Source organism: Sinocyclocheilus grahami, unplaced genomic scaffold, assembly GCF_001515645.1.
Source record: "Sinocyclocheilus grahami isolate Dianchi unplaced genomic scaffold, SAMN03320097.WGS_v1.1 scaffold116.1, whole genome shotgun sequence".
In the NCBI taxonomy this organism is placed as follows: Eukaryota; Metazoa; Chordata; class Actinopteri; order Cypriniformes; family Cyprinidae; genus Sinocyclocheilus; species Sinocyclocheilus grahami.
In genome coordinates, this window is record NW_015505295.1 from 2225351 (window position 1) to 2238178 (window position 12828).

General features: G+C 36.7%; 2 protein-coding genes across 2 annotated transcripts; one reads left to right on the plus strand and one right to left on the minus strand.

The window, feature by feature from the left end:
* Nucleotides 1-391: 391 nt before the first annotated feature.
* LOC107589440 (casein kinase II subunit alpha-like) lies at nt 392-9041 on the plus strand. Its single transcript, XM_016277886.1, has 11 exons — nt 392-586; nt 1636-1737; nt 1888-1938; nt 3478-3537; nt 4603-4686; nt 5013-5123; nt 5235-5336; nt 6115-6215; nt 6307-6455; nt 8477-8566; nt 8648-9041. The coding sequence occupies exons 1-11, from the start codon at nt 407-409 to the stop codon at nt 8764-8766; spliced, it is 1149 nt and encodes a 382-aa protein (XP_016133372.1). The 5' UTR covers nt 392-406; the 3' UTR covers nt 8767-9041.
* Nucleotides 9042-9404: 363 nt separating this feature from the next.
* On the minus strand, nt 9405-12105 carry LOC107589493 (C-type lectin domain family 4 member E-like). Its single transcript, XM_016277941.1, has 7 exons — nt 12087-12105; nt 11732-11863; nt 11527-11568; nt 11351-11422; nt 11068-11222; nt 9716-9825; nt 9405-9621 (listed from the first exon to the last, which is right to left on the minus strand). Exons 1-7 carry the CDS (start codon nt 12103-12105, stop codon nt 9447-9449), a joined length of 705 nt encoding a protein of 234 aa, XP_016133427.1. The 3' UTR covers nt 9405-9446.
* Between the last annotated feature and the right edge of the window lie 723 nt (nt 12106-12828).

The window sequence follows — 12828 nt, forward strand, 5'->3', positions numbered from 1 at the left end:
TGATATATATCGCAATACCTTACAATATTATTTTATTAATTTACAGATTCTTATCATTTTCAGTAATACAGAAATAGGTCATCTAAATAATATAACTCTGAGACCATTGTTTCATGAAGCTGCTTCTATGAGTTATTGAAACAAACCCAGAATTGGCTGTTTTTGATTACCTGTTTAGGCCATTTTCAATCTTAATTCAATGCAGCTGAATTGAACACATTACAGGGGGCCTTATTGTTGAGTGAAACCACAGTAATAGTAAACTAATGGCATTTGATTCACTAGATAGAAAGCTTTACGCGTGTAATGCTCAAATATTAGGTATCATTCAGTTCAGAGTCCCAGGATTGTTTGCAGGCATCACAGATTGTAGTGTGAAATATTTCTCTGCAGGGCTACAGGGCTGATGTCTTTATTTGTCTGGACTGGCGTTTCATTTGCACTTGTAATAACAGATGTCAGTCTTGTCAACAGGAATCAAGATGACTACCAGTTGGTGCGGAAACTTGGCCGAGGAAAGTACAGCGAAGTGTTTGAAGCCATCAACATCACAAACAACGAGAAAGTAGTCGTCAAAATACTCAAGGTGACAAGCGTTGTTGTTGTTCCAGACAGCTTTAACAGCATTCTGACCAGTCCTCGGTCAAGTCAGGTTAAGTTCAGTGGGACTGTGAGGACCCTAGGGCTTCATGTCTTCTCCAGCTTCTCATTTTCCAAGTAGTTGACGAGAACGTCTGCTGAGATAAGCCTGTTTACGTTATGGTAGGCAGCGGATGGTATCGAAACCAGAAGCTGCTGGCCGGCGTTCAGATGAACGGGCGCCTGGCAAATTCTTTCCTCGCCCCCTCCTCCTCTTAACCAGAGAAAGCTCTAGATTCTAATGATAACACCCGACCAACTGAGAGCTTCTTTTCAAGCTAAGTGATAAATAGTTTTGAAGATTAGCACCGTTGTCCTGTAATGTAGCCAGTCGTGTGCAATGAACTTCCCCTGCCTGGAGACACGAAGGATGAAGCCGCTCAAACTGAGTCTAGACGCAGTCAGATTGGATGTCGTTGTGTCAAATTCATCTGTACTGCAAGACTACGTGAAATCAAAATTGAGCTTATTTACATTCTTAATATCTCTGAATGGAGCGATGATATAGTTGATATATAGGCATAAGTTCGAGTTTGGCTTGAAGTTTCTCGAAGCCAAAACCATTATCGAAGTGAAATAAATGTTTTGGGCTGATGTAACCAGTGGTTGGTTGTGAAAAATAACAAACTAATAATCCCGTAACCCACTTTTTATGACTGCTCAGATTGTTTATGCAAGTAAAAAAAAAAGAGAATATTTGTTAATATTGTCTTATTTTTTATATTCATCCTTAAATTGTATAGATTTTCTACATTTATAATCTGTATATTTTAAAATTAAGTTAAATTCTATAGAATATAGAGAATCTTTCTTTATTTAAAAAAAATATTTATCCAGAAATCATAAATGAGTGGAAAGTATTTATTGTACATTATTCCCCACTGAATATTCAGTTCAATTCTGAAATGCCAAGTTATGAAGTTAAGCAGTTGCAAATGCAGTTTTATTTGGTCTTTAATGGTTTTGTTGCCTTTTTGTCTTTATTTCCATATGTAGCCAGTAAAGAAGAAGAAAATCAAGCGGGAAATTAAAATTTTGGAGAATTTGAGAGGCGGCCCCAACATCATCTCACTTCTAGACATTGTCAAGGATCCAGTGGTCAGTTGGCTTTCTTCAGGATGATGTTGTATATAAAAAATATAGTTGAGAATGCAGCATGTGAAATCAAACTTGGGCAGCTACATGCATGCACTTACATAGAGTTTCAAATGTGTCTCTAACTGAAGTCTTTTGCGTTTCTCCCTGAAGTCTCGAACCCCAGCTCTGGTTTTTGAACATGTGAACAACACAGACTTCAAGGTAAATCACTTCTCATATTAACACGAAGCGCTTACAATGTGCGCATCCGGTGTGCAGATTGATGCATTTGAAGCAACAAGGCGTCAGGCTGTGACGCCATGTTGCTTCAAGCGCATCATTCTGCACAACTCTGTGCTCATAGACTGTATAAAAACAGTTCGTGCTGCACTGTATTTGTTTTGTCCTATCGTATCTATCATATGTTGTTGCCTTATTAAAAAATATATAAACTATACATTTAAAAGAAATGTATTTAAATTTTATAGTATATACTAATATATAAATACATTCATGAATGTTTTTAATGAATGGATTTTATAATAATACAAATAGCAATGTGTAACATTTTACCATATTTAGTGCAACACTTTTATTTGTTCTCCACAAAATATTGTTTTTTCACAATGTTTGGATTTCTAAAATTAGTGTGCACTGATTTTTGTAGAATAACTTTTGCTGCCGAATTATCCACTAACCTAGTTTGATACATTTTTGACATAGATTATAAATATACATAGGCCTATATTTTTTCATATTTGTTTATTTTATTTTTCTTTATAATGAAGTAGTCTGTATCTAGTAGATTGAGGCGGATCGGAGCATCCTTACTCTACACCAGGGGTTTTCAACCTGTCAAAGGGGGCGTGAGCATCAGTTAATTCAGAGACATTCCCTTGAGAATTTATGAATAGGAGTTAACAAATCTTTAGCCATCCACTAGGGGGCAATCTGACTCCCACTGCTAGTCGACAGCATGGTCGACAGTTAGAGCAAAGTTGGCTCGAGTATCAGTCACGCTCAGTGTTGCCAAGTGGGGGACACGAGTGAAATTAGACCAATTTGGGGGGCGCATGTCCTAAAAGTTTTAAAACCCCTGCTCTACACTGCCCAAAAAACTTGCGTTTTAATCGTCAGTGGCAAATTCTTTAAATATAAAAAACATACTTACAGTCTGTGAGTCAGAACAGCCGGCATTGTAGTCTACTCTACCAGGATCAGGAAACAGTCCTCCATAAAATGTGCTGGACACATCTGAATATTTGGGTTGAACTTTTCTGGAACAGTGTTGTAAATACAACTTAACCACTGATTTCAAGTCGTGTCCTCTTTTGGAAGGACAAACAAAGTAGTTTCGCTTTCACAACGAAACACAACAACATGGCGGTGGCGGCAACAACAACAACAATACTACAGCGAGAATAAAAGTTACGCCTTCTTTCTTTGCGTGAACATTTGGGTGGCGTTATGCAAATCTTCCCACATCGTGACGTAGACATGTGGGGGCATGTTAGAACAAGCTGTTTTAGGTAGGCGTGGCTGACTCTTAACTTTTATAAAGAATATCTCTTTGGATTTGAGACTTTAGTCTTTGCAACTTTACAGATCTTCTTTATGCACCAAGAGCTTGTAACACTCCAAAGAGAAAGGAAAAATTTAAATCGCATCATATGACCCCTTTAATAAATTCTGCCACCTCAACTAAATGTAACAAATAAATCGGTTCAGTCAAACTCAAGCATCTCTTGTTCTGTCATGCAGCAATTGTATCAAACGTTATCAGACTACGACATTCGGTTCTACATGTATGAGATCCTAAAGGTAAGTTCTTTCTGATATCATCTTAAAGTGTCACAAGTCTGTACCTAAATTAGATTTTTGTTTATGCCATTTTGCCTGTATTTTTCTAATGTGTTTCAAACTATCCCCTCATCAGCCAACAACAGGGGATCTCGTCTTTATGTATTGGCACACCATTGGGCCTAGTCTTTGCAACTTTACAGATCTTCTTTATGCACCAAGAGCTTGTAACACTCCAAAGAGAAAGGAAAAATTTAAATCGCATCATATGACCCCTTTAATAAATTCTGCCACCTCAACTAAATGTAACAAATAAATCGGTTCAGTCAAACTCAAGCATCTCTTGTTCTGTCATGCAGCAATTGTATCAAACGTTATCAGACTACGACATTCGGTTCTACATGTATGAGATCCTAAAGGTAAGTTCTTTCTGATATCATCTTAAAGTGTCAAGTCTGTACCTAAATTAGATTTTTGTTTATGCCATTTTGCCTGTATTTTTCTAATGTGTTTCAAACTATCCCCTCATCAGCCAACAACAGGGGATCTCGTCTTTATGTATTGGCACACCATTGGGCCACTTTCTTTGTTTTTGTTTGGTACTAGTAGTTTGCTCAGATGTTGCACACTTCACCTTATAAGTGCTACTCAACAGCTTCTTATCGCTGCGGTTATAGCACATTGTTCATGTACACTTGCTGTTAGTCAGTTGTGTGGTAGTAAATCAAAAACTGATTTTTGTTTGAGATGTGTTTTGAGTATTATTAAATGTGCTAAAAATTCTGATTGACCATTTTCTTTTTGGGTAATTTTTGAAGATAATATCCAAAAATTCTCTTAATATTCCATTCCATTCTGAAACTTAATGAATATATTTAATGTATATTCTGTATATTTTTAAATTGTTGAATTCTGCAGAATATTTTAGAATAAAAAATATAAAAAATAAAAAAACATTTATATTTAAATATTTCATCAGCTACTTTGTTTGTTTTTTATTTAAATAAATGATTTATTGGTCAGAAGATGTGGAAACTCGGGTATTTGTAATGTCTAGTTTTAAGAGTGTCTCTCTGTCTTTCTCAGGCTTTGGATTACTGCCACAGTATGGGAATGATGCACAGAGATGTGAAGCCACACAATGTAATGATCGACCATGAACACAGAAAGGTACTGCCCATTTATTACTCAGGTCAGCAATTGTGTCATTCTGCAAGTCTGATTGGCTGAATAATGATGAGCTCGCTTACATGCACCAATCAAAAATTAGTTTGCTGTAGTGAAAGAGAAGCATTGTTTGCTGCTGTGACGTCAAGCATATTTAACCAAGATGAAATTTAAAAGTCTACAAATTGCATGTTCTCTGCGTCAACACTGATGCTGATGTGAGATGTTGAGCGAATCACACAAATCGTGATCATGAATCATTCATCTATATCCCAATTGACTGAAATCACATTTGATTCTTATCTGTTTGTGTGTGTTTTGTCGTTTAGCTGCGTCTGATAGACTGGGGCTTAGCGGAGTTTTATCACCCTAGTCAGGAGTACAATGTCAGGGTGGCGTCTCGATATTTCAAAGGACCTGAACTGCTGGTGGACTATCAGGTGAGAATGACACGAGAAATGAGATGTAGGGATCTAAACAAGACTTCTGTTCAAGCATCTCGTAAATAAACATGCACGTCTTTTATAGCTCATGTTGCTTTTCTCCCACAGATGTATGACTACAGTTTAGACATGTGGAGCTTAGGCTGCATGTTGGCGAGTATGATCTTCCGGAAAGAGCCTTTTTTCCATGGACACGACAACTATGATCAGGTGAGACCTGCTGCTTTTAGGCCTTTTCAAATATTCATTGTTGCCATGCTGTTTTAAAGTCATCAGTTTTGTGGCTTAATCACAATTTGCATACTATATATCTTATAAAATGTACAAACAATTTATTGGTCTCAAATCGTAGCATGTAAGAGAATGTGCTTTGGTGTGCTATTTTTGAAATTTGCACCTGTGCGATGTTTTAAGTGCTAATATTTCCCACAATCCCTTGTGTTAACAAAAAGGAAGTTTGATGATGTCTTGCTAGTGTCTGTCTTCATAAATTCATAAAAAGTGCAGTACTTTGCATACTCAGAAGTATATGAATAGTAGTAGGTATAATGCTGCAGGCATGATGTATTTTTGTAGACTCAAACCTGTAAAGGAGTTAGCATTTTAGCAAAAACACTTCCATTGTCCCAAAGCCAATGGGTTTTTTGAATGGATTTTTGGATTTAAAAAAATCTGTGGTTAACACAAGCTGAAGATATTTTCATGTTTTATTCTACAACATAAAATACATCAGTAATATTGCCTTGGGATTTTAATAAAATACGTAAAATGCATCCGTAATACCTTTTGTGATTTTAGTAAATAAAAATACATAAAATGCATCAATAATGCCTCGTGATTTTATCACAAGGAAACCAGGGATGATGCTAATTTCTGGTTTGGCCTACAAAAATAATCATGACTGCAGTATTCTGTTCAGCTGGTTTGATCTGTCGAGTGGTGGCTGCTGCCCTCTGCTGTTTTTAACCAGTTCTGTCTCTTTTTCCAGCTTGTACGGATTGCAAAAGTTCTGGGCACAGAGGACCTCTACGACTACATCGACAAATACAACATTGAGCTCGACCCACGGTTCAACGACATTTTGGGAAGGTATGTTGAGAGATGGGATTGTTTTTATGCATGTAGTACTTTTTAACTGCAATTTAGATTTGTATCTCTTTCATTCGTCCTCTTTCTCCAGACATTCCCGGAAAAGGTGGGAACGGTTTGTCCACAGTGAGAACCAGCACCTGGTCAGTACTGAAGCTCTGGACTTCCTGGACAAACTGTTGCGCTACGACCACCAAGCTCGTCTCACTGCGCGCGAGGCCATGGAGCACCCTTATTTCTGTGAGTGTCTGCTCTCACTCTGTGTCTTAGAACATCACTGCGGTTAAAAGCATAATGTGTTTATAGAATAGTGTTTGTGCTTTTTTCTAAAACACATATCATGTATTGTGATGAAATGACTGTAAAGGTATTTAGCAGCGATGGAAAGGTGTGTAGGGCCTTATGAAATATTTCATTTTTTTCTCCAATTTTTTTTCCTGTTGTTTTTCAGAATTATGTTTTAATGGATAAGTGTTATTAATCAAAAAGCATGTCTAATTAATGAAGATATTTTCATGTTTTATTCTACAACATAAAATACATCAGTAATATTGCCTTGGGATTTTAATAAAATACGTAAAATGCATCCGTAATACCTTTTGTGATTTTAGTAAATAAAAATACATAAAATGCATCAATAATGCCTCGTGATTTTATCACAAGGAAACCAGGGATGATGCTAATTTCTGGTTTGGCCTACAAAAATAATCATGACTGCAGTATTCTGTTCAGCTGGTTTGATCTGTCGAGTGGTGGCTGCTGCCCTCTGCTGTTTTTAACCAGTTCTGTCTCTTTTTCCAGCTTGTACGGATTGCAAAAGTTCTGGGCACAGAGGACCTCTACGACTACATCGACAAATACAACATTGAGCTCGACCCACGGTTCAACGACATTTTGGGAAGGTATGTTGAGAGATGGGATTGTTTTTATGCATGTAGTACTTTTTAACTGCAATTTAGATTTGTATCTCTTTCATTCGTCCTCTTTCTCCAGACATTCCCGGAAAAGGTGGGAACGGTTTGTCCACAGTGAGAACCAGCACCTGGTCAGTACTGAAGCTCTGGACTTCCTGGACAAACTGTTGCGCTACGACCACCAAGCTCGTCTCACCGCGCGCGAGGCCATGGAGCACCCTTATTTCTGTGAGTGTCTGCTCTCACTCTGTGTCTTAGAACATCACTGCGGTTAAAAGCATAATGTGTTTATAGAATAGTGTTTGTGTTTTTTTCTAAAACACATATCATGTATTGTGATGAAATGACTGTAAAGGTATTTAGCAGCGATGGAAAGGTGTGTAGGGCCTTATGAAATATTTCATTTTTTTCTCCAATTTTTTTTCCTGTTGTTTTTCAGAATTATGTTTTAATGGATAAGTGTTATTAATCAAAAAGCATGTCTAATTAATTGAAATCCTGAAACTTGTACTGTTTTAACAACAGATGATTACATTTTTAGGGCCTTTATTTTTATTTTTTCCCCCCAAATTCTGTTTTATTTTCCCCTAATTTACTGTTTTAATTCAATTTAATAATTAAAAAACAAATGCTTATCAATTGAGTTCATGAAACATTAATAATTTAAATATTATGCAAAAATTATAATGTAAAATTATTAAATACAAATAATAATTTATTTAAATTACCATTTTTATGGGGCCCTGTACATTTTCCTTTTCCCCCCAGAAATTATTTGTTGCCCGTTTAAATTTTTCTGAAGTCATGATTTAATTAAAAAAGCAATTTTTAATCTTTTAAAATGTAATCAAATTAACCTTTATTTTGCAAACAGAGTGCAGTACAACAGATGTTTACTGTTAAACAATGAAGAAAATTGTGATATTCCTCAATGTTTTAACAATTTGATTGTATTACTACTACTACTTTGAGAAGTACGTTGTTGTAAAATAGTAATGTATTTCTGTCACAATTTCTTGAAGGTAAAACAAATTTTAATTTTGTGGGGTTATCATTAAGATCTTTCAAATAAAATTGTGAAATGCTCTTAAAATTCAACAATTGTCAAATTCCGTGACGATCCCTGTTCATTGCAGTAAATTTTATTTTTATGACTGAATTCTGTAATTCCATCCACATTTTCTGTATTGTGGAAATCATAGGGTATGAATCATCTTTTAGCAAGAACTAAAGTGTTTGTCACGTGGAAGCATAATTTTTTTTCCTTTTTTGAAATAGTTTGTACTGTACTGATTATGCCTCAGTGTGCAACATTAATTTCATCACTGTGTTCATGTCTCGTGTCAGATCCCATTGTGAAGGACCAGGCGAGGATGGGCTCCACTTCAGGACTGTCCACTGGCTCCACTCCAGTCAGCACGTCCAGTATGATCACAGGTCAGTCGTGTGCTTTCTGAGTGAACTTACATTAGGAGATTTCACAAATACTGACAAACCATTGTGTCTGTTTGCCTGTAGGAGGCGTCACATCCATGTCCTCGTCCCAGCCGATGGCCAACATCGCAGGTTCTCCTGTCATCTCCTCTCCCAGTGCTCTTGCCACACAGGTTCCTGCAGCCACTGGTGCTCAGCCCTGAACAGACTCACTCATGCTCTCTTTGCCCTGGGCCACATTTTTATGTTGAGTGTAAACAAATGAAAGAGAGACTAAATTAGGTTTCTTTTTTTTCTTTCTTCTTTTTTTCTTTCTTTTTTTCCATACAATAATTATATATTGAAGCTCGGACACACAGCAGACAGTTATGTTGTGTCAGTGTCCGGCAGACTTTCCTGATGATGGTGTCTATATAGAAGCCACTACAGTGTAGAAATTCAGAAAAATGGATAATAAAATTTATTTTATATGTCCCTATGTTGGCTTCTGTTTGTTACTTGAACAGTTGCTGTTCCTCTGCAGGTTTGGGGAATTAATATCAAGGTGCAAGAGACATATTTACATGTAAGCTTTCAGCAGATGCTCTTATCCAAAGTAATTTTATTGTAAATTAAAAAACAACAAAAAACGCTTAATTTCAACAAGTTTACCAATAATACAGATGCCATATTTTTTCACTAACATGCCCCCAACTTGGAAACCCTGGGCCTAAAGAAAGTTTCTTATTTGTGATTACAACTTTGTGGTGGCATTCATGTGCGTTCAACTTGAAAAAGTGGTAAGTACATTCATTCTTCAAAATGTTCCATTGAAAAAATAGTAGTGAGCAAAGGGCTTTTTTTTTTTTTCTTTTGTAAGAAAAATCTATTTGGGTGTGATGAATTAAACTGCTGCAGGAGCTTCACACACAAATCTTTTCTCTAGAAAACAGAAAGCATCCGACCAGAAATCCGTCTCTCCGCCTGGATGTCCCAGACCAGCGCAGTCTTCACCGTCCGGATGGCCTTTAGTCCAGTTATCAGGCTCTCTGATTCCATTCTCTCGCTTAATCCAGAATCTGCAGAATGGAAAAAACACAAAATACATCTGCTTCAAGTATTGGTGGTTTTTCAATGCAAAGGTGGCATTTTAAACATTAGTGTGGATCTTACCCTGCTGAATCATTGACTGGCTGGTTGTTCACCCAAACCCAGTGACCCTCGGTGTCCAAATCATTAAGACCAATCCAGTGGGTTTTTTTTACTTTAGAGGTAACAAAATCCTGAAGGAGAACAAACTGAACAGTGTTACTATCATGCGAGATCTGATGTAGTGCACAAAAGGTTCAGAACAGATAAATGTATAGTATTTAAAGTCAACATGAACTGACTCGGTTTTGGGGCTTTTTAATGCACATTCCAGGTCGTGTTGTAAATGATTCCTGTTCAACTGACATCACGCATCAAATTTATGTACGATCAGTAATTACCTGGCACAATATTGCTTTCTAGAAACCTAAAAACAAGTACCCTGCCTTCACCGATCTGCTGAAGACAGACTAAACCACAACCATAAACAAATACTTCCAATTATGACTCCTATTTTGGAAAAAAGAGAGACTGTTCTCTCTTTCTTTACTTCTCTGCATTTAACATCTGCTTTAGCCTAGTTTGTGATGTTCTTTTGTAAGTCAATTTGGTTAAAAGTAGCCTATATGCTAAATAAATAAATTCCAGATGCGCAAAATCAAGTACTGCCTCCTTTTCCTTGAACTGGTTCTCTCAAAAATGTCACGTTACAGACGTAAAATACTTTAGAGGTAACAAAATCCTGAAGGAGAACAAACTGAACAGTGTTACTATCATGCGAGATCTGATGTAGTGCACAAAAGGTTCAGAACAGAGAAATGTATAGTATTTAAAGTCAACATGAACTGACTCAGTTTTGGGGCTTTTTAATGCACATTCCAGGTCGTGTTGTAAATGATTCCTGTTCAACTGACATCACGCATCAAATTTATGTACGATCAGTAATTACCTGGCACAATATTGCTTTCTAGAAACCTAAAAACAAGTACCCTGCCTTCACCGATCTGCTGAAGACAGACTAAACCACAACCATAAACAAATACTTCCAATTATGACTCCTATTTTGGAAAAAAGAGAGCCTTTGTTCTCTCTTTCTTTACTTCTCTGCATTTAACATCTGCTTTAGCCTAGTTTGTGATGTTCTTTTGTAAGTCAATTTGGTTAAAAGTAGCCTATATGCTAAATAAATAAATTCCAGATGCGCAAAATCAAGTACTGCCTCCTTTTCCTTGAACTGGTTCTCTCAAAAATGTCACGTTACAGACGTAAAATGGGTTCTGTTTCATGTTGACTTTACCGATATCAGAATGTTGAGTGTATTTTTGCTAAAACGTCAATCAGTGGTCCTAAAAATGTATATGATTTGTTTCGATGTGTGCACTATTTAACTGTAGAACATGAAATTGATGTCAGAAGGGTTTAACTGGTGAACACACCTGCTCTGCTTTGCTGTTTATGATCACTAGATGTCCTCCTAGAGTCACACAGTGATCTCGACTCTGTGTCCAGTTCATCTTAACCGTAGAGAAGTAGTAACACTTTCCTCCAGAATGAATCCAGTGGACGGCACAAAGTGCGCAACCTGTGCTGTCTTTAGTAAAAGAGGTAGAGATGAATCAATTCTTATTTCAGACACATTTTCTCTTTGTATTATAGAGTAATTGTATGTGTGTTTAAGGTCTTTTACACTTTGCACATGGCTCAGATCTTAAGACGTACAATTTAATCTGTTCAGCTTTCTAAGTGTCTCCTCATGCTGGTTATGGAGCGCATCAAACTGTGCTTTGTAATCTGCATCCAAAAAGAAACAGCGATGAAGAGATGGTGTGGGGGTGTTTGACAATTGACTGCACAAATTGGAAGTGAAATTGTTGTGGTTGCTGTACTTCCCTCACCTGTGGCATTGTGGTCCTGATCAGACACAGACACATTGAAGTCTGAATTAAAAAAAGCAAAAGACAGATGCAAAACAAATCAATATAATCTCAAATATTTTAGACCAGAAGTACCATGGATTCTTTTTTGTAATAGAATCTCAAATATGTAGATATAATCAAAATGCTTATGTTTAGGCATGAGTTTAGAAGTAAAATGAGTTACGTGTAGCACGGGTAAGAAGTATCACCAGAGTACAAACGCCTCCTAAAGCAAAGACCAGACAGACACTGAGAATTATCAGAAGAACTTTAGTCCTTTTATGCACAGGCACTTCTTTCTTGAGGGTCTTCTGATCTGTGATTAGAAGTCAGATGAAGTTTATAATAATTATCTATACAAGTCAAATGCTTAAAAAAAAGACGTAGGTACAGTATAGATATACATCTTTGAGGAATATGTTGTTGAACAATGAACATTTACATTTATTCATTTAGCATAACCCTGGGTATAATACAAGAACTTGACAAATATGTAAATAAATGCACATTAAATATTGGTTTGAGTTACACACACAAACCCGCATGTTGGGTTTCCATTTTTCGCAGAGGCGGACAGTAACTAAGTACATTTACTTGAGTATTGTACTTAAGTACACTTTTTGAGTATCTGTACTTTACTTGAGTATTATTTTTTCTGGGAACTTATGACTTTAACCACTACATTTGAAAGGCAAATATTGTACTTTTCACTCCACTACATTCCTATGAAGGTCCTCAAAGTAGAAAGTAGTTACTCTGTAGCAGCTTTGAATACTTGTAATGGAGTAATATTTGACCAGCGGTATCTGTACTTTCACTTGAGTACAGTTGAGTACTTTGTCCGCCTCTGATTTTTTGTGGGAACATTACATAGATGTAATGATTTTTGTGCTGTACAAACTGTATTTTCCACCCCTTTACCCCTCACACAAAACTACTGGAATTTTTAGATTTAAAAAAAACATTCTGTATGATTTATAAGCTTGTTTCCTCATGGGGACCAAAAAGTGTTCCCACAAGGACACAGATTTTGGATATTGCCGCCTTTGTGGGGAACACACACACACACACACACAGTCTGGTCAGCTATCCTTGTGGGGACTCTCCATAGGCGTAATGGTTTTTATACTGTACAGACCGTATATTCTATTGCCCTACACCAACCCTACACCTAAACCTACCCCTCACAGGAAACTTTCTGCATTTTTAGATTTTCAAAAAACTTAATTCTGTATGATTTATAAGCTTTTGTACCTGTGGGGGCCACAATTTAGGTCCCCA

Coding starts and splice junctions, on each gene's coding strand:
- LOC107589440 (XM_016277886.1), top strand. CDS start 407: ATGTCTTTATTTGTCTGGACTGGCGTTTCATTTGCACTTGTAATAACA. Junction 4,687..5,012: donor TCGACCATGAACACAGAAAG/GTACTGCCCATT, acceptor TTTGTCGTTTAG/CTGCGTCTGATAGACTGGGG. Junction 5,337..6,114: donor GACACGACAACTATGATCAG/GTGAGACCTGCT, acceptor CTCTTTTTCCAG/CTTGTACGGATTGCAAAAGT.
- LOC107589493 (XM_016277941.1), bottom strand. Junction 11,569..11,731: donor ACTTCTTACCCGTGCTACAC/GTAACTCATTTT, acceptor TTTTTAATTCAG/ACTTCAATGTGTCTGTGTCT. Junction 11,423..11,526: donor TCAGGACCACAATGCCACAG/GTGAGGGAAGTA, acceptor TTTTGGATGCAG/ATTACAAAGCACAGTTTGAT.